Raw genomic sequence first — 21,319 nt, forward strand, 5'->3', positions numbered from 1 at the left:
AGAGCCCCTTGCCTTGCACACCCACAGCCCGGACAGGCATGCACGCCCATTGCACACATACATGCACAGAGTGGCACAGCTGCAAATCCTGCAATCCTAAATTGAAGGGAAGCTGAGACAGACATGCTTTATTTCAAGTCAAAGCCTGGTGGTGCAGTGGAGAGTGCAGCTGAATGCAGCTGCAAGAGCCCAGGAGCTCAGGGGTGTGCACATGGCATGCTGGTGTGCATGGGTGTCCTGGGGTGCACCAGGTACTGCTGAGGTGCACCGCACCTGCTGGGGCACAACAAACATCGATGTGATACACTGGGCATTTTGGAGTGCACCATGTGCCACTTGTGAAGGTGATGATCCATGCAACAGCCCCTGCAGAAAGCCGGGGTGACGCTGCGCTAGGAGCAGTGGTCACACCCCAGGCCCCTGGGTGGGTGCTGCATGCCCTGAGTCCTTCACAACCCACTTGCTCCCCTGCAGCCCAGGGGTCCCTGAGGGGTGGGAAGAGGGGGCTCCCCTTTGCCATCCTGGAGCAAACACCACCCCCCTGCCCCAGGGAGCACTGTGCCTGCCCCTCACCCACACCCAGCTGCAGGGTCCCAGCCAGAGTCTGCACCCACTCCTTACCCTGCCTGCCTGGCTCTCCACAGCTGGATATTTTCTCCCCACAACTTGTTCCATTCCTGCTCCATTCAAAAGACAAAGTAGCCAACTGTTTTCAATAACAACAACAACAAACACTGTCACTTCATTTCACTGGATATGCCACTGTCACTCTGCACTGTCACCTCCTGCACTAGGAAGGCATCCATCCTGTCAAACCTCATGGTGAAGCACCTTGACTTGAGATCCAATTATGTCAGAGCGTGTGTCAGCAACGTCTGTGCAGATGACAGGAACCCTGGGGCAATGGAGGCCATGCTGAGAACAAGACTCATCTAATTTACATCAGCCCAACACCATAATGCAGATTCATGCTGACGACCCTAAGCTGACATCCCAGCGCTGGGCTACCTGGAAGGAAGGACAGAGGTGCCTCAGGAAGGCTGCCTGCAACAGCGGGACTCTGGGGGAACATCTAGGAAACCCAAGCAATGTCAGAGAGAGCATCCAAGGAGTTTTTATTGGAATTGGGTTGGAACTGGATGACCTTTAAATTCCCTCCCAACCCAAACCATTATATGATTCTATATCTCTATCCCGGTGGAAACGAAGATCCAAAATTAAATTTGAAGCAAGCCTGATACCCAGCCCAGCACATGCAGAGAACGCTGTTAAATAACTTGTGAGGCATGACCACCAGAAACAGCCTGTGTCCCAGGGAGTGCCACCCTGTCCAGAGCTGACCTCTCTGTTCCCATGCTCTTGAAACAACAAGAGCTCATGGTTACCTTGGCTATATTGTCCCCCTCTCCCAGCAGCAGCACCCTGGCAATCCCCATTCAAAGATTTTCCAGCTCCCACTCCACCAGGCTCTCCCTCCAGCAGACCTGCCTTTCCCCATACAATGCATTCTAAATTCCTCGGGCAGGAGGAGGCCTGAGAAGTGCCAGGTATTGTCCAGCCAGGGCACAGATAGCTCTGTATGTCCCCATCCCTTCCAGAATGGCTCTCAATGGCGAAAGCTGACTTCAGCTGCCATGTCTGTGGAGCCAGCCCCATCTGTGATCCTATCCCCACCATCCCCCCGAAGTCAACAACGAACATTTTTTTTTTCCCACAGCTGTAACTGTCTTTGAAGGAGTTTGCCTTATTTAGTAGGTTGGCTACTTGGGTTCTTAGCATCTCATGGGGATCTAGCAAGAAACATGACTCCTCATAGAGAGGCCACTTCTCCAGGCCTCTCACCCTGAAGGTTGCCTGTGCACCTGCAGGGTTTCCTTAAACTTTCTGGTCCAGCCTCAAGTCTTGCAATAATCACCCTTGTCTTTGAATAGTCCTGTTCTGGAGACCATTTATCCATTGATGATCTTCTCACTGATGTATCCAGGCATGGTATAGATCAATAAAACCAGGAAGACAGTCAGAAGAGCAACCAGGAACAGCACAATTATGTACTTCTTGTATCGCTTCCAGATGAAGAACACAAAGGTCTTCATAGGATTCACAAACCAGTTGAAAGAAGTTTTTGGCCGGCTGGAACATAAATGGATAAAGAGATCAGCAGAGGCTCAAGCCACAGAACAGCACATAAGCTCTTCTGCACTGGTGCCCTGCCAACATCACAGGCTCTTCCTGCTGCTTCCAGAAAGGATTACCCTGGGGGCTACAACAACTACAGTCCCTGTGAAAGCACTGTTGACAGCAGAGCTGGCTCCTGAGCCTCAGGACAGCCCCAGCAGAGCTGTTCTGCACCCCCATGGCTAACAGGTATGTTCAAATGGTTAAATGAGAGGTGCCCTTCATACAGGTGATGTTACAGCACAGCTGCCCTGAGTACCCTCTTGAGATCAGCCCTGGCCCAGCTGCGGCTATCACAAGTTCTGCTGGACCCACCAAAGCTCTGGGAAGTGCTGGCATACCCAGTCCTGCAGATCCCACCACCTTGTCCTTCAATTGCTCTGAACTTCCTGGTGAGCAGATTCTCCCTCTTGCCACACTGCTGCCAAAAACACAGATACCCCTGACACCAGCCAACCAGTCTAAAAGGTGATGAATGCAGATACTCACTTAGGCTTTTCCAGGGGTTCGGGCTCTTTTCGACCCAAACCAACAGGATTTTTCTCAGCCTCCTCCACGGTCAGCAGTTGGAACTCCGCTTCCACCTTACCCTGGAGAGGGAACATGCCTGAGCCACAGCTGCATGTGCTGCTTCACGAAGCAGCTTGCTATCCATGTGCCTTGTCTAGACTGGCTATTTTTCTCCCAGTGCCACTTGGAGAGGAATTAACTTTTCCTTCCAGTTGTTAGCTGCAGAGTCTCTTACTTTACAACCAGAGGAAACTGTGGTCTGGCTGAAAATTAAGCATTTGGCAGGGAAGACACTAAATTATAATGCACTCCCCAGTTATCTGAATTTGGCTGCAACCTCTCACACTGGTACTGAAAACAAGTCAGCCATGGGGACAAGCAATGGTCCACTAGCAGGGCCATCAGCAGCTAGCCCACTCAGGGATATTCATCACCTGCCTCTCTGGGGTTGGCAGAGACCCTAGGACATGTCTAACTTTCTGCTGTCCTGTCTGGTTGATGGGGATCCAGGTGCCTCTTGCTGAGAACTGCTCTACAGGAAGCTCAGAAGACGTGAAGACACCACCAGCACACCACTCTGGCTGGCACCTCTGGGTAGATAAAACACTGGACTTGCAGCAGATGGGACAGGTCCCCAAGATCCTACATGACGTTCTGGGCAACTAGGCCATTGCTGCCTCTGCAGATTATGTGCACACAAGACAGGTAGCCATGTCATGGAAAAGGCATGTCACTGGCTCTCTGCTCACCTCTGCTAATGCCCTGCCTTACCGTCAGGAGGTACTTGTTCCCAATGGAGTCTGTGAACTCAATGTCTTCTTGTTTGACAGAGCTGCTCCACTTCTTTTTCTTCCTTTTCTGCTTGGCTCTCCTCTCCTCTCTTTCCTTGTCTTCTTGATCTTCAAGTCTGATGAAGGGCCACCAGCCACGCATGCGCTTGTTTCGGAAGATGGAGAAGCGAGGTGTAGCATTCTCCTTTGCCATCTTGATGGTGCAATGCTCTGAGCTCTTGGCTGCCCGCACCATGTCATGCAGCTTCAGCTCGATGGAGCCTGCAGGCACCATAAAGAGAAAAGCTCATGGTGAAACCCTGCGGTAAATCTCATGTACCAGTTGGCTTGTCTCAGCCATGCTCCTACCACCACTAGCATGTCCCAGCTGCTGCAATGGTCTAACAGTGTATTGCACATTTATAGGTGGAGAACACGAAGCTCAGCATAGGAAAGGACCAGTCCAAGAGTTGGAGATTAAGAGGCAGAAGCTACAGGTCTTGTCTCCTCAGTCTGATGTGGCCAGTTTGGCTTGCATGTGGTACAGTGGGTTATTGTGAAAACAATGCCATGTTCCACCCTGCTCTCCTCACACACCAAGCTCCTCTTCTCCCCTTGTTCCTGCAGACTTTAATAAGGAATTGTAAAATCTGGAAAACTTATTGAGGTTTTCACCTCTGACCTATACCTGAAACAGCCTCAGTTCACTCCCCTGTTTGGCCTTCTACTGTCTTCCTTGGAAGGAGCTTCTGCCCCAGTTCAGCACTCAGGCCTTGCAGCAAGTAGGTCTTATCACATACTGGTCTGTATTGGCGAGCAACCAAGGGAAATGGGAATTCCCCCCTGCTCAGCTCTGGTGAGACTGTGTATCAGTATTGTGTTCATTTTTGGACCCCCAAACACAAGAGAGGTGTCAGCTAACTAGATCACGTAAGGCAACAGGCACAAGCTGCAGCAAGGAAAACTCTAATTAGAGATAGGTAGAGCAATTTGAGAATGATGAAAATGGTGCAGCATAGAAGAGGGGCCCAGAGGGATGCTGGCATCTCCATTCTTGGAGATTGTCAAAATTCCCCCAGACAAGGCTCTGAGCAACCTGACCTACATTGCATCTCCCTACTTGCAGCAGACAGCTTACAATAGACTGCAGACCCCTTCCTGCCTAAACATTCCTGAGACTCTGCTTGCCAGGAAGCACTGGCATTGCTCTCTAACACTTTCTTTAGTGCCCAAGTAGCACTGCTGAACAAATCACCACTGAAAGCATCACATGGAGGTACAAGGTGCTTGTTGGGTGTAGTCCCAGCAAGGCCCTGGGACAAGCATGCCAGCTCAATGTGTTTCCATGGGGCAGCTGTGCACCACCATGCTCTGCCTATCACTCACATGTCAAAAGCCAGCCCAGGTTACTGCTGAGCTGAAGAGCTTGATCTGGCACATCTGGTGTCTTTTATTGAAGAGTTGGACCCCCAGGAAAATGCTGTAATACTCCAGCAAGGTGAGGGACAGCCACCCCACTCCCAGCAGACCATACCATACCTAGAAAGTCATTCGCTGAAATCCTGTCATAATCCCAGACCTGGAGGACCAGAACAGCTGGTTCACGAAACTCTGATTCCTCCACTGAAAAGACAGAATCCTTCTTCTTGTAGGTGATCTCTTTCTCAGTTGGGAGATAGTTGAAACGAAAGATGAATCTCCAGTTGAAATTGCCCTCCCCAGTCAAGGAGTTAAAGTGAACATCCGTCTCCTGCTTGTCATGGTCGAGTCCCTTTATCCAGCTGCAGGAGAAACTCAGTTATCTCCTACCCCTGTCACTCAGTCCCAAAGACAGAGTAGAAACATGGAGGGGATACCCATGGGGTAGCAGGAAAGGAAGGGTCAAACAGCACCAACACCTGACCACCATCTTTGGGGCTAACACCATTCAGTGCAGGGGCAGGGAGGAGCAGAGGTTCGGAGGAGGAAGTGAGGGGCAGAGCAGAGAGCTGGACAGCCAGGATCTGTCCTCCTGCCGGCTCCCGTCAGACCTTTTCACGTAGATGTCGCTAGAAGGCTCTCCAGTTATTGGGTTGACATCATCAAGGATTACATCTTCTGTGTTCCAGATAATTACGCGCAATTCATAGCTGTGGGAGGGACACAGAGGTGGGTGAGACACCTACTCTCATATTTGGTGCCTGGAGGGGCAGATCAAGTCTACACCAGCGGAACAGTAGAACCTGAACCCTCCTAGCCCTGTGGTACCGTGACAAGGCTCCTCTGTACCTGCCCAGCCCAGCAGTCTCATTGCCCTGCACAAAGCCTTTGCTTTTTTGCTGGGTTACAGCCCTGCAAGATGAACACCCACAGACCAAACAAGCAGTTTATGCAAAGCTAATTCCTGGTGTGGCACAAGCCCACCCAGCACCACAGGGACACAGAAAGGCTTAGACAGAAAGAGACCTCCACAGTCTCCACTCCAACTTCCTTCTCTAACTCCACAGTAGATCAGATTGCTCAGGGCCTTGTCCTTATGAGTTATGAATATCTCCAAGGCTGAATACCCCAGCACTTCTCCAGTTCCTTGGGTCCCTGTCCCAAAGCTTCCTCACACTCATAGTGAACTATATCTAGTTGGAGTTTCCCTTGCTGCAAGTTGTGTCCATTATCTCATGTCCTTTCACATGCACCTCTGAGAAGAACCCAGACCTGTCACCTGAATAGTCTCATTAGATCACTGAAAACAACAGATCACCTCCTTCAATTTCACTTCTCCAGGCACCACCCAGAGGACTTCCATTCACTAGCCAGAAAAGAACTATGTGAATAGCTCAGACCTGGATTTCCATCTCCTCTATGTCCACCATTCAAGGAGTTTAACCCTGCCCTTCACAAGCACTTGTGCAGCTGAAGCACTTGTGCCCCACGCCAATGCACCAAGACCCCATCCTACGCCCAGAACTGAAGCAGAGTGCTGTGTGCCAGAAAGCACAATTGGTCTCCACAGGACTTTGCAGCACATCCCATCAGGCACAGCTGGGGACAGTAACCCTCCACATGGGCTCACTGGTCCTAGCTCTGCTCCCAGGGGTGCTACCTGATAGGCAGTCGAGGCTTGATATTGACTGGTGGTGGTGCAGGGACATCATTTGGAAACATGTCAATCCACATGTGCAAGGAGCCCTGATGAGAGAAGAGAGCAGAGAGGTTTCAGAAGACTGACCACCCTTCAAGGAGCAAAGGATTGGACCTGCAAGGAAAGCTTTCACCAGAAAGCCACTACTTGTCTCTTTCCTCCCCACCCCAGAGCTTCAGAGCTTTGTGTGACTGTATTTTAGAATGGGTTGGGGAAAAAAATTGGAACTACTCAAAATTCCTTCTTTACCTCCCCACCCTGCTGCCAAGAAAAAACATCTCAGCTGAACTGAGTCTATTTCAAACACAAACATCTTTCCAGGCTGGAAACTGCAAGGGCAGCCTGGCTGCAGCACAGGCCAGTCACTCTGCAGAGCATCTTGGCTCTCCGGCTCCAGGTGCTCTGTGATGGATGAGCCACCAGACAGGGTTCAATGTATGCCCACTGGCACCAGCAGAAGGAAACACCTCCTCTTGGAGCTGCTGTCCCACACTCCCTGCAGGCATGCTCACATCTAGCTCAAAGTGTGGGAGCAGCTTCTGCTGTCTGAACAGCAAAGGGAGCTGGGACCCCAGCCCGGGTCCCTGGGTCAGGAGGCACCAATGTTACTTCCAAGGCCCTGCTCTACGGTGATGGTATGGGAGAGCAGGAAGAAGACAAGGGGGCAGAACGGAGCATTTGCAGGGGAACAAAGGAGCAATGACAGGGGCTAAAGCAGAGGAAGAGGCAGGGAAAGGCAAGGACACTACCACCGACCATGGCAGACCAGGTCCCTTGCCACCCACACAGTATCCTCATTGGAGTAGCTGTGTGGCCTGAGGAATCAGGAAGAACTCCTGGCCACCAACATTGTGACCACAACATCAATTAAGAGAGGTCCAGGAGCTCCACTAGAACTCCGAGGGTGGATCTGAACAAAAAACACACAAGGGGAGCAGTCCTCCTTCCATAGCAGGGCCGGACATGCACACAGCTCCAGTTGCCCACCGAGGAAGGGGCAGGGCATGGGACTTGTGCCACAATAAAGAGACAAAGGGACAACAGGGGACCAGCCAAGGAGCTGGGGACCAGCCACCCCAAAAGTCCTTGCCAGAGAAAAGTCTACGTTGGACAAGGAGACACAACTCACCTGTACGAGCCCAGGGTTCTCTGGGTTGTAAAGGGACCGGATCTCTACATGCTCTGGTACCAGCTTGTACCCACATCCTGGCATCTCTTCCCAGTGCTGCAGGACGTACAAAGCCTTATGTTCATCATCCACTGACCAGTTCTCATCTGCCACTCCTCTCTGGTTCCTTGCAGACACCTCTGCAGCAGGACAGAGCCAGGCAGAAGATGAAGGAATATGGCTGAAAAGAGCTGCTTCAGGAAATTAGTCACCGGCACAGGTATGCATAGATGATGGACTGGGCAAACAAGCAGCTCCCCAGAAGAAACAAACAAACAAACAAACAAACACTGGAGAAGCAGAAGGGTAAGAATGAAGGGAAAGAGTTCAATATGCTGCGATGATGAGAAAAATGGTAAGCAGAAGATGAGCAAGCTAAGAGAAATAAGACGAAAAGGGCAAAAAAGCATTTACTATAGCCTTGGGAAAAGGATCCATGGGATGCTGAGCAGGATGTGACCCTCTGGGGCAGTTTAAGCCCTCATGTTTCTGTTGTGGTTCAAGCAGACCCTCAGATAAGCAGTTTTGCCCTGAAAGTGTTCCAGGAAGCACTACTTGTCACTTAGCAATGACATATGGCCGTGGCCTTCATGAATTAACATCTGTGCTGCTGACTGACTCATTTGGCATAGCATGAAGGCAAATAGCAGTTCAAGACCAAAGTAAAGCCCGCTGGTGGGGAGGAAAACAGGAACCAATGGGCAAGGACATACTAACCCACTCACTCCCAGGTTTAAAGTGAACACCTGTCCTTTGGATATCACTCTGAAACCAAAACCATCCCAAACAAGCTCTGATCATGAGAGAGGTCCCCAGGGCAGCCTTGTCCTCTCCTGAGTGGGATTTATTTCCCATTCATGACACAACCTACCCTTAGAGACCAGCAGAAAGCAGAGGAACAAGCAGAAGGTAAAGTTGTCTGAACACACGAAAGTGTCCTGCTCTTTGGGCAGGATGGACACAGAAAGCATCCTTTCTGCAGGCAACATAGCATTGCCTCACAAGATCCAGTCATCCACAAGCAGGCCACATATGCTCCATCCGTTTCTCCAGGCTGGTCTCACTGCATGAGTGTTTGTCACCAGAGGGAACATGCTCAGAAGGGACAGGCCTACTGTGGTGTAAATGCCTGAAGTAACTAGGAAAATAAAACTAACATTCACACTTTTAAGGAAAAGGTACAGCATTGAAGAGGCTTTCAGGGTAGGGCATAACTACATTATCTGAGCATTCCCTAGGCTCCCAACCTTAGATGCTATCGCGCTGGGGAAACTTGGTGTGCTAGCCCTAAGGAACACCACGGAGCGTAGAGTGGAGTGGAGACACCACGGCTAGGCTCTGTAATCAGGTGGGGCCTCGATTGTTCTTGTGCACAAAGCTGCACTTTTTGCCACCCTAAGCCAAAGACCTGTCATGTTTTGACAAATGCTGTACCCTAGTGTACTTTTTGCTCATTATAATATCATTATAATACCAAAACACACCTCCATCCCAAAAGCTACCCGCCTCCAAGGTGCGACCACCCCTCACTGAGCATGCGCTCTGAATTTCTCGGAGCCTATTACTTTAAACGGAAACGGGAAAACTTTACACCAATCATAACTAAGATATGCTTGACTAGAGCCACTCAAGCTCCACCTAAAAGACAGAAAATAATATAAATTGGCCCAAGAGAGAGGGGATGTTAGGGAAGATACCATCGTCAGGGGAGATACCATCCCGAGGACATACAACATCCTTAGGACCTCCTGACTCCTGGGATCAGTCGACGGGCTGAGCCTCTCTTCCCCCCCCATTGGGACGCCTTTGGGTGAGATCTGAATATTTGCTTATAAATCTCTATAGAGTCTTTGATCCTTTTAACGCGTTTATTTCTAGGCTGCGCACCTGTAACACCTAGAACACCTAGAACACCTAGAACCCGCACCTAGAACCCGCACCTAGAACCCACACCTAGAACCCACACCTAGAACCCGCACCTAGAACCCGCACCTAGAACCCACACCTAGAACCCGCACCTAGAACCCACACCTAGAACCCGCACCTAGAACCCGCACCTAGAACCCGCACCTAGAACACGCACCTAGAACACGCACCTAGAACCCACACCTAGAACCCGCACCTAGAACCCACACCTAGAACCCGCACCTAGAACCCACACCTAGAACCCGCACCTAGAACCCACACCTAGAACCCGCACCTAGAACCCACACCTAGAACCCGCACCTAGAACCCACACCTAGAACCCACACCTAGAACCCGCACCTAGAACCCACACCTAGAACACGCACCTAGAACCCACACCTAGAACCCACACCTAGAACCCGCACCTAGAACCCACACCTAGAACACGCACCTAGAACACGCACCTAGAACACGCACCTAGAACACGCACCTAGAACACGCACCTAGAACACCTGTAACACCTGTGTATTTCATGCATACTAGCTTGCTTTTGCAGATAGTCACTATCACCGGCAATCCAAAAGAACCTGATTATCTGTTGCTGTAATAAACCATACTTGATTGCATTGTGATAGCTCTCATTAATGCAACTAGGGTGAGGGTGGTTATCCGTGATAGTTCAGTGTTCTGAATCTAACCAGACCCCCAGACGGTTAATGCATTGTTGGTGAATGTCTGAACGGACCCCCAAGTGGTTAATACGTTTTTGGTGAATGTCTGAGCGGACCCCCAGGTGGTTATTACGTTTTTGGTGAATGTCCGAACGGACCCCCAGTTTTGGTGAATGTCCGACTGGTTCAGTACTCTGAATCCAACCGGGCCCGTAACGGTTAATCAGCTACACCCCTTTAACGCGACAGTAAAATTGGCGTAGTCGGCAGGATTGCTATGGATAAACTACTGCAAAAATATAAATGTGCCCCTTCCCAGGCAGGGAAGGAGTTTTCCCAAAAGTTTTGGAAAGTTGAGGAGAAAGTGGTAGAGCGCATTGAACAGTGTCAGGCTTCACGAAAGATTGGTCAAAGAAAGGGTAAAGGTGCGATTTGTGCTGTGTTAGGAGCTTGTTTGTCTTGTGCTCGGCAAAAAGCTAAGGAAACTCCTGCTCCCAAACTGATCTCTGATGCGGAACATACAGCTTTGAAATCAGAGATTGATGTGTTGAAGTCATCATTGGCCTTTGAAAGGGAGACGGGAAAAACATTAGGAATCAGAGTGGATAAACTTTTGGATGAAAATAATAAACTTTCCATTGAGAATGACAAACTTGTGAGTGAAAATGATAAACTTGTGCATGAGAATAATCATCTTAAACAATTGCTGGAGAGGGTTAGTCATCTGTTAAATAAAGTACAGCCTTGCGCTCCGGTCAAGCAGATTCGTGGAGTGCTGCATAGTGCAGAACCTGAAAGCTGGGACAGTGATTTCTGGTCTGACAGTGATGATGGCGTTGAAGAGATTTCTGATTCTAAACCCCAATCCATTTCCTTGAGGCCTTTGGTTAAGACTGAGACTACTGTTGATGATAATGATGAAATTCGCACTACTGTGCGAACGATTCCGTTGCCACCAGCAGAGTTGGTTAAAATACAGGAGAAGTTCTCAAGGCGATCAGGGGAATCAGAAGTTGAGTATGTGTGTCGAGTTTCTCTTAAAGGAGGAGATCGAATGATGTTGAGTGAGGAAGAGGTAGGAGGCTTTTGGAGACCTGGAGTATTTTTAACCACCACACCAGGAGCTGACCTGGCTGTAGCAGTACAGAAAGCAGCCTGCATTCAGGCGATATATGAAAGAGATGAATTTAGGAAATCCCCGATGTTAGCTCCTATTGATCCAATTCGGTTAACCCCTCTCATCCGTGGACTCCCTGATTGTCTTAAGATGTTTGTAGCAAACACCCAAGATCATATACTAGCTGCTTGTAGGGATGATGATAGTGGTTGTAGGCAGAATCCTAACTCCCCTATTCCCACCTGGAGTGAATTGGTACAAGACATAGATAAGTACGGACGCCAAATGGGCTGGATTAATTCATCCAATATTAAGCCCCAAGATCACTCTCGGTGAGTCCGCCAAATCCACACTAAAAATCCCAGATACCCTAATTTTAAAAACAGGTTCAAATTTAATAAAGAACGGGATGAGCTCTGGCGTAAGGCCCTAGCTTTGGGTGCATCCCGACCACTCTTGCGTGGTGCTTCTCTAGATGACCTCCGTACATTAGTCCAATCTCTGGGTAAGAAAAATGTTCCAGATGGAGGGGATTGCCTAACAGGAAAAAATCCCGTCCGTAAAGAATGTACACCTTCGGCACCAAGCTTAAGTGACAAAACAGAATCTCAGCAAAAAAACTCCTATCCCCGGGGAGGGCAGTGAGCCACCCTGCTCGGCGGGTATTAGCAATTCAATGGCTCTCTAATGAACAATCTGACCCTATCATTGCCATTCCTGTTGGACCCCGAAAAATATTGGTAAATTTTCTTATTGATACTGGGGCTCAAATGTCAGTAATTACACATGAGACAGCACAAACCCTGAGCATAACACCTGGTCAACGCAGGGTTAAATTCACGGGAATCAATGGTGTGGAAAAACAATGCCCCACTGCAAAAAATTTCACTCTGGTTGCCAGAGGAACAAAAATTAACCAGGGTAGAAGTATTAGTTGGTGCTGCATACACTAATATTTTAGGATTTGACATACTGCATGGTTGTATGTGGAAACTCCCTGATGGAACTGTGTGGAGTTTCGCGACACATCAAAGGGATTCAGGCACCTTGAGACTGAGCCTGTTACAAACATCCATATCCCTATCCCCTGCTAAAATCTTATGGGGATTGACTGGGTGGTAACAAAATTGGAAAAAAGAGGCATTATTAAAAGGACCCATTCACCTTACAATTCACCAGTGTGGCCAGTAAAGAAACCAACCAGGCAATGGCATTTTACAGTGGATTACAGACAGTTGAATGCTAACATTTGTCCTTTGACTGCCACAGTTCCAAACATGGCAGAGATAGTGTAAGCCCTCTGTGTTTCTAACAGTAGCAATAGTGCTAACTACTCCCTAATATTTCTATGCATGGGAAATCAAAGATTGCTATTTCACCCTCTTTCTAACCCTGCCGGTTGAATACAACCAAGCATATTTTATTTTCTTTTGTGTTCACAGGAATCCTGAGCGAACTGTATATGGACAGCTGGAAGATGACGAATCAACAGTTTGGATTAATGATGCTATGCTTTACCCTGACCTTGATGCAATTACAGACCTTAAAGGAAACTTAGCTACTGTGGCTGTGCATGGAGCTGAGGTGTTTCACCGTGGCATTTAACCATGTATTGTCACAGTATAGCACAGTCACTGGAACATCTCAAAACAGAAAGGACCTAAATCTCTCTACTTTAGTTCTACATGGAAACAAAATATTTTCAAAAGATGAATGGAGTTGGAATGATTCTCTAAGAATGGCTGAACTTTAAGCCATGTCTGGACAAACAATACAAATTGGTTGCCAAATAACTGAACCAAATTTTGATTGCTGGTACAATTTTACTTTCACCAAACCTATAATTGTGTACTGTCTTTGGGGCTACAGAGGCACAGAATTACTATTTGAATTCATGGTCAAAGGATATGAAGCCTCTGCCCCTGCAGATATTTGAAAACGAACCGACTCAGCCTCCCATTGGTCTAACTCCTTCCATCTTCAACACAGGTCCTTACATAATTAAAAATATGGGACAACAACAAATTCTCTTTGACCCTAGTTGGTCCCTAAAAAAGGGCCACAGGATGCAACTAGGTTATTGGGAACAGGATTATGTATATTAAATAACATTGATGCTGAGGTCTTAATGAGTAGAATAACTGCTACTACAGATGACCTAAGGAAACTGGAACAACCAATAAAATCATCCTTATTGGCTTTAGGAGCAAATCAATGGCTTCTATCAGATGTTTTGCCCCATTGGGAACAAATTGAGGAAAATGATCATCAATTAATTGTAAATGCCCTTGGAAAAACCCAAGGCAATACCTCCCTTGCCTTGAGCTGTATCCAAGCGCAGTTATGGATACAATCTGTAGCAGCAGCTATTATTAGAGAGGGAGAAGGAAAAATTTTGCCCACTGAAATTCGAAAATTGATTTGGGATAATGCTTCAGAATTTGAAAAAGAATTTCAAGCTTGGTGGCAATTAGTCAACTTTACCCATTATGCAGAAAATGATAAAATTGTTGCCTTTATACTTACTATAAGTAATGCCACCATATACAATGTATATCCAATCATTGCATTAGGACTCAATCATAATGGAACTATACTTTATCCTAAAGAGCATAAAGTATGGGCCCATCAGAAGGGAGGAAAGTGGCAAACAATTGATGTAAATGCATGCATTGTGCGTGAACAAAAAGGTTTCATCTGTGAAAGTAACACACTGGAATCTCAAGACATTTGTCTTGACACTGAGCAAAATATTTGCCACTTTGAGATACATCCTAATGAAACCCTTGAAACTGTACTTATATATATTGGGAAAGGTTGTGTTTGTATGAGAACTCATTGTGATTCTATAGTCGTAGATAATACAGTGGTAAATACCAGTAATCTCTCTAATGTCTGTGTTTGCAATTTTACCAAAATTCTAGGATGTGATTTTAAATACTCAGTTCCTGTCACTTCCTATCAACTTATTGCATCTAATTATATTCTGCTTCATGAACTGCTGCCTACTCCTATTGGAATGAACCTCACCTTGGTGAAGAAATTGCTGGTACATGAGGACCTGAAGCAGCTGATGACTCAAGTCCGAGAAAATGGACAAAAGACTCTGATTACTGTCCATCATGATGCACAAGAAATACATCGAGTGATGGAAAGAGTGAAGAGAGATGAGAGACACCGTTGGTGGGACAATTTGTTTGGATGGTTGCCAGCTGCCAAGGGAATCTTCAACAAGATGCTTCACCCTGTTATTGTTCTGCTAATACTCACTGTGTTATGTTTTATACTGACAATTAGTTTGTATGTTAAACTCTGGTTTATGATGAAACGTTTAGCATCCCTACACAATGTACATACACTCGGTAAACCTCAATCCGAGAATGTATGTGATGTCCCTGACATATTCCAACTGTCGTGAAGCTTGAGTGACTATAGTCACGGGGTGGATTATGTGGTGTAAATGCCTGAAGTAACTAGGAAAATAAAACTAACATTCACACTTTTAAGGAAAAGGTACAGCATTGAAGAGGCTTTCAGGGTAGGGCATAACTACATTATCTGAGCATTCCCTAGGCTCCCAACCTTAGATGCTATCGCGCTGGGGAAACTTGGTGTGCTAGCCCTAAGGAACACCACGGAGCGTAGAGTGGAGTGGAGACACCACGGCTAGGCTCTGTAATCAGGTGGGGCCTCGATTGTTCTTGTGCACAAAGCTGCACTTTTTGCCACCCTAAGCCAAAGACCTGTCATGTTTTGACAAATGCTGTACCCTAGTGTACTTTTTGCTCATTATAATATCATTATAATACCAAAACACACCTCCATCCCAAAAGCTACCCGCCTCCAAGGTGCGACCACCCCTCACTGAGCATGCGCTCTGAATTTCTCGGAGCCTATTACTTTAAACGGAAACGGGAAAACTTTACACCAATCATAACTAAGATATGCTTGACTAGAGCCACTCAAGCTCCACCTAAAAGACAGAAAATAATATAAATTGGCCCAAGAGAGAGGGGATGTTAGGGAAGATACCATCGTCAGGGGAGATACCATCCCGAGGACATACAACATCCTTAGGACCTCCTGACTCCTGGGATCAGTCGACGGGCTGAGCCTCTCTTCCCCCCCCATTGGGACGCCTTTGGGTGAGATCTGAATATTTGCTTATAAATCTCTATAGAGTCTTTGATCCTTTTAACGCGTTTATTTCTAGGCTGCGCACCTGTAACACCTAGAACACCTAGAACCCGCACCTAGAACCCGCACCTAGAACCCGCACCTAGAACCCGCACCTAGAACACGCACCTAGAACACGCACCTAGAACCCACACCTAGAACCCGCACCTAGAACCCGCACCTAGAACCCACACCTAGAACACGCACCTAGAACACGCACCTAGAACACGCACCTAGAACACGCACCTAGAATACGCACCTAGAACACCTGTAACACCTGTGTATTTCATGCATACTAGCTTGCTTTTGCAGATAGTCACTATCACCGGCAATCCAAAAGAACCTGATTATCTGTTGCTGTAATAAACCATACTTGATTGCATTGTGATAGCTCTCATTAATGCAACTAGGGTGAGGGTGGTTATCCGTGATAGTTCAGTGTTCTGAATCTAACCAGACCCCCAGACGGTTAATGCATTGTTGGTGAATGTCTGAACGGACCCCCAAGTGGTTAATACGTTTTTGGTGAATGTCTGAGCGGACCCCCAGGTGGTTATTACGTTTTTGGTGAATGTCCGAACGGACCCCCAGTTTTGGTGAATGTCCGACTGGTTCAGTACTCTGAATCCAACCGGGCCCGTAACGGTTAATCAGCTACACCCCTTTAACGCGACACCTACGTTCAGGAAGGTTCTGCATCACTGCTGGAAAAGGGTGTAAGTCACCATGTTCTTGGTCACCTGTGGCCCCAACTCACAGCTTATAATTCCAGTAAGGAAGAAAAAAATAACAAAGGATATGTGGAAGCTGCCCATAAGGAGGAAATAAATAGTGAGGAGCAGTGGGGTGTTACTCAAAGCACCCAAAACCACCAGAAGCAGAGAGCATCCCTGAAGGATGAAGCCATCTAGGAGAAGGAAAGGAGACTGAAAAAGTCTCCCCTTCTCCCCCCCGCCCAATGTCTTGGTGATGGTGGTCACAAGCAGATGGAAATAAACCTCCATAACAGTGTCAGCCACTAGGATAAGCTACACCTTCTCTGGCTGAACAAGGATCAAATGCCCATGCACTGCTGTGCGAGAGGGTTTACTTTGCAGAAGAAATGTTCCACTCACTGAGAAGCTGCTTTGGGACCTAATGGCCTGGATCACATCTCCCCCATTGCAACACCATCATCCACCAAAGCCAGGCTACTGAGTGCTGAGGATGCTCCCAACAGTGACCCAGAAATATGGGCAGGGTGCAAAGTGGGGGCAAACAGCCCAACTAGCCTGGACACTTCAGGGAAGAGAGGCTGTTGGGTTGGGTTCCCAGCCCAGTTCACCACCGAGCACAGGAGTAGCCATGGCCTCTGTACCTTCAGGAAATGCCTCTGGAGGAACCTTGAAGATTTTATTGCCCACTTTGACCTCCTCCTGTCTGTACTCTGCTGCAGGTAGTGAGGTTTTCTTGCATAAGCTATCCAGGATCTGTGTGGGCTTGAAAGCATCTCGCCACATGTTGTAGCCATCTCTGTGTGGAAGGGAGAACACATATAGTTTAGACATGACAGGTTTTTTTCATAGTTTAGGAGATCCCCTGTCCTTCCAACACAGGCTATGTCACAAGCTTCCTGCTCAGAGTTTCACTGAGGAAACCACAGACACAAAGAAGCTTAATGAATGAAAAGCTTAACAAGCTTTCCTCTCCCAGAACAAGCCAGGGTTGCACCTCACAGAACCATTGGCGTCAGAGCAGCAACAGCAGCAATTCCAGCTGCAGCTCCGAACTGGGAGAGAGGTGTTAGCTGTTCTGGGAACTCAATTCCAACAGCTAATTAACAGCTCAATTCCAACAGCTAATTATCAAGTAACAAGGGAGAAAAATGTTTACAGAAAATGTGGCCAAACCCACCAGAAAAATACACCAGAGAATATATATTACATGAGGACAAAGAAAAATAGACATCATGAGCCTGGGTGCTCACAGAATCATCTAGTTCTAAAGAAACTGCCTTACTTTCTGAAAGAGGTCAAAATTACAACACTGTTAAATCAAAATTTATTTCACATAACAATGCTTTCATATGAAAGCATTAAAGATTTTTTTTTCTACTACATGCAAAATGTGTCCTTCTGCAGTAGCAGTTAGATCTATCACAGGAAACGGGTAGGAAACAAAAATAATAATAATAAAAGGAGATGGACTTATCCATATTCCTTGTAGTGCATCTGCATGACACCTGCTCAAAGGATACCGTGGATGCAAGAGTCATCCTCCAGAACTGCAGGTGCTCTGTTACCCACCTGAACAGTAAGCGAGTAGAACTCTCATGGCCCTAATGTGTCAGACTAGTACCTACATGTCATACTGCAAAGCCACTCCACAGTTGGCCCTGTGCTTGCTGTAGAATCGATTCTCCAAATCAATCTTGGTCTCCCCAATCAGATCATCAGATCCAACCAAATCATGGTCAAATATTGCCACAGTGAGCTCTGATTCCATGGGAAAGGAGACTGTCAGCTCCACGACTCTGGACAGAAGAAGATTGGGAAAGTGCAGTTAGCAAGGAGATATGAAATACATGCTCTGTTTCACCCATCCTACCCATTTAAGAACTATATTTGCCAACCCTAAGACTCTGATAGAATTTGGCTCTGCAAAGTTCAGTGTGTGGAGTTTTTAGTGTGCATATTCAAACACAGGAGTTATTTATCCAGGAGTGTATGCTGTTGGACAGAGCTCCTTGTTGGAGGTAAGGACAAACATCTCCAAAGCTCTGTTGCTGCTTGGCTTGCTACTTTGTCTGATAAATCTAGTCCTTTGAGTGCTTCACTCCTAAACCCAAACACTCCTGTGACAGATGAAGGCAGGAGACATGTCTGGCACCTTTGTGTTATAGCACAAGATTCTCCAGCAGAGAGAAACAGAAGACTGCAAACACTTGGCCATAGCCTGAGCCCTATATTTACACTATTCCCATTCATCCTACTAGAGGAAAACTTTCTGCATACTCTCCAAACACAGGATTGAGCTGCTTTGGGATGTATCGCTCCTTGGTGTCCTTCCGCTCCTGCCCCACTGTCACCACCACATAGGGGTCTGCTTTGCCATTGGGGTCTGCTGGAGACAGGTTTGTAGCCTGGAATACACAAGAGGTACAGCCATACATCAGCTGCAGAGAGCAACATGCATGGCAGACACTGTGTGGGGCCTGAGACCACCCAAGCTCACTGGTCAGGTCTCTCCACTAGCTGCCCCAGCAAGTGCAACACATTTGCTGCCATGCAAATCCCCATTTAACAAGAAACAGATGTCTCCAGCTGCCAGCCCGCCTGGTTGCTCACTGTCTCAAGGCAGATTACAGGAGCCAGGCAATGCCCATCTAGATTCTTAGCACCTCATGAAGATACAAAGCCCAGAAGGCTCTCCATGGACAAGGAATAAATGCAAGCCCTCACTTAACAGACTCCAACTGGCCAAGCAGAGCCTGTAAGCCAGTATCGAGCCTTTCACAAGTGCCACTGCTCAAATTTACTAAGTGGAGAATGGCAGGAGGTTCTTAGGAAGGGATAGACCTCTAAGCATTACTGTCACCACCACAAGAGACTTACCTTAACAATATAAACTCTAATAAGAACCTTGATGGGCCTGTTCCTTGGAACACCCTGGGAGACCCTTGGCTCCTTGCTGGCTTCCACAGTAGGGTAGACATAGAAGGAACCCTGCAATAAAGACACTGCAGATAGAATCATAGAATCATAGAATCGTTAAGGTTGGAAAAGACCTCCAAGATCATCTGGTCCAACCATCACCCTACTATCAATGTTACCCTCTAAACCATGTCCCTAAGCACCACATCCAACCTTTCCCTAAACACCACCAGGGACAGTGACACCACCAACTCCCTGGGCAACCTGTTCCAATGCCTGACTACTCTTTCTGAGAATAAATTTCTACTAATTTCCAACCTAAACCTCCCCGGCGCAACTTGAGCCCGTTCCCTCTAGTCCTATCCCTAGTCATCTGCAAGAAGAGGCTGACCCCCAGCTCCCCACAATTTCCTTGCTGGGAGTTGTAGAGAGCAAGAAGGTCTCCCCTGAGCCTCCTCTTCTCCTGACTAAACAATCCCAGCTCCCTCAGCTGCTCCTCATAGGACTTGTCTTCCGGGTCCTTCACTACTTTCACAGCCCTTCTCTGGACATGTTCCAGGGCCTCTATGTCCTTCTTGTACTGAGGAGCCCAGAACTGAACACAGTGCTCAAGGTGCAGCCTCACCACAGCAGAGTACAGACAGACGATCACCTCTCTGGTCCTGCTGACTGCACTATTCCTGAGACAAGCCAGGATACCACTGGCTTTCTGGCCACCTAGGCACACTGCTGGCTCATGTTGAGGCAAGCATCAACCAACACCCCCAGATCCTTTTCCTCTGCACAGCTTTTGAGCCACTCTGCCCCAAGCCTGTAGCACTGCACAGGGTTGTTGTGGCCAACGTGCAGGGCCCAGCACTTAGCCATGTTAAACCTCATCCCACTGGCAGGGCACCCCTCTGGTAGGCTCACTAACCAGCTGAGTCAGGAAGCTGTCCTCCACGTACTCCAGGAACTTTCTAGGCTGCTTCCTCAGGGCTGTGTTGTATTTCCAGCACGTGTCCGGGAAGTTGAAGTCCCCCATGAGAACAAGCGCTGACAATTGAGTGGCTTCTGCCAGCTGCTTACAGAACGCCTCTTCTGCCTCTTCATCATGGTTTGGCAGTCTATTACAGACCCCCACCAGGACGTCCGCCTTGTTGGCCAACCTCCTGATCCTTACGCACAGGGACTCTGCCTTATCATTCCCAACCCTGAGCTCAACAACATCGAAACATTCTCTAATATAGTCACGTCACCTCCCCTCCTAAGTTGCCTGTCCCTTCTGAAGAGCTTGTAGCCATCCATTGCAGCACTCCAGTTGTGGGAGTGATCCCACCATGTGTCAGTGTTGGTGATGAAGTTACAGTTTCCCTGCTGCACAATGGCATCCAGCTCCTCCTGTTAGTTGCCCATGCTGTGTGCATTGCTGTAGATACACTTCAGTTGTGCCATTGCCCTCACACTAAGAACCTCACTCTAGGACTCCTCCCCCAGGCTCACCTCTATCAAGCCTCATTGCATCTCTTTTCCCCTTCATACCTACTTTAAAGCCCTCTCAATAAGCCCTGCCAACTCCTGAGCTAGAACCTGTTTCCCTCTCTGAGACAGGTGGGACCCATCGATAGCCATCAGGTCAGGTGCTGAGTAAAATTCCCCATGATCAAAAAATCCCAAATTCCTGCAATTGCACCAGCCTCTCAGCCATGTATTGATCAGCTGGGCCTTCCAGGTCTCCTGAGTATGGAGGGATACTCCCAATGATAATGATCAGATACAAAAGAGAACATCTCAGATGGGATTGGAGCCACCAAGATCAGCCCCTCTTGCCAGCTGGGAAATCAGAGCCATTGCCCATGCAGACAACAGACACCCTGTGCCCATGGGGACAGCCCTTTACAAAAGCACCATCATGCCTATATGGCCCAGGCCATCCCTGTTTGCAGGTTAGGCTCTCAGGCCACTGCCGATGCCAGAAGATCTGAACATTTCCAAGCACGTAACTGGACTGCCAAAGGTACCAAAGGCAGGAAGATGCCAAAGGTTACCTAGGGACCTTCATAAATCAACCTTTGTAGTTGATGTTTCGGTCTTCAAG

General features: G+C 47.9%; 1 protein-coding gene and 1 long non-coding RNA gene across 2 annotated transcripts in view; one reads left to right on the forward strand and one right to left on the reverse strand.

Annotated features, from left to right (window-relative positions):
- Positions 1–1,098: 1,098 nt before the first annotated feature.
- LOC101792763 (fer-1-like protein 4) overlaps positions 1,099–21,319 on the reverse strand; it is a 44,953-nt gene continuing 24,732 nt past the window's right edge. Inside the window, exons 35-45 of the mRNA XM_027473012.3 lie at positions 19,204–19,314; positions 18,604–18,731; positions 17,952–18,122; positions 16,968–17,122; positions 7,703–7,881; positions 6,535–6,620; positions 5,486–5,584; positions 4,995–5,236; positions 3,457–3,737; positions 2,665–2,765; positions 1,099–2,130 (exon numbers count right to left, since the gene is read on the reverse strand). Of these exons, the coding sequence (XP_027328813.3) occupies positions 1,950–2,130; positions 2,665–2,765; positions 3,457–3,737; positions 4,995–5,236; positions 5,486–5,584; positions 6,535–6,620; positions 7,703–7,881; positions 16,968–17,122; positions 17,952–18,122; positions 18,604–18,731; positions 19,204–19,314 (1,734 nt within the window). The 3' untranslated portion in view covers positions 1,099–1,949. The remainder of the gene's footprint in view (positions 2,131–2,664; positions 2,766–3,456; positions 3,738–4,994; positions 5,237–5,485; positions 5,585–6,534; positions 6,621–7,702; positions 7,882–16,967; positions 17,123–17,951; positions 18,123–18,603; positions 18,732–19,203; positions 19,315–21,319) is intronic.
- LOC139999204 (uncharacterized) lies at positions 9,087–14,819 on the forward strand. Its single transcript, XR_011804430.1, has 2 exons — positions 9,087–9,551; positions 12,877–14,819. It is a non-coding gene; the product is annotated as an uncharacterized lncRNA (long non-coding RNA).

This window comes from Anas platyrhynchos, chromosome 21 (genome assembly GCF_047663525.1).
Source record: "Anas platyrhynchos isolate ZD024472 breed Pekin duck chromosome 21, IASCAAS_PekinDuck_T2T, whole genome shotgun sequence".
Lineage (NCBI taxonomy): Eukaryota > Metazoa > Chordata > Aves > Anseriformes > Anatidae > Anas > Anas platyrhynchos.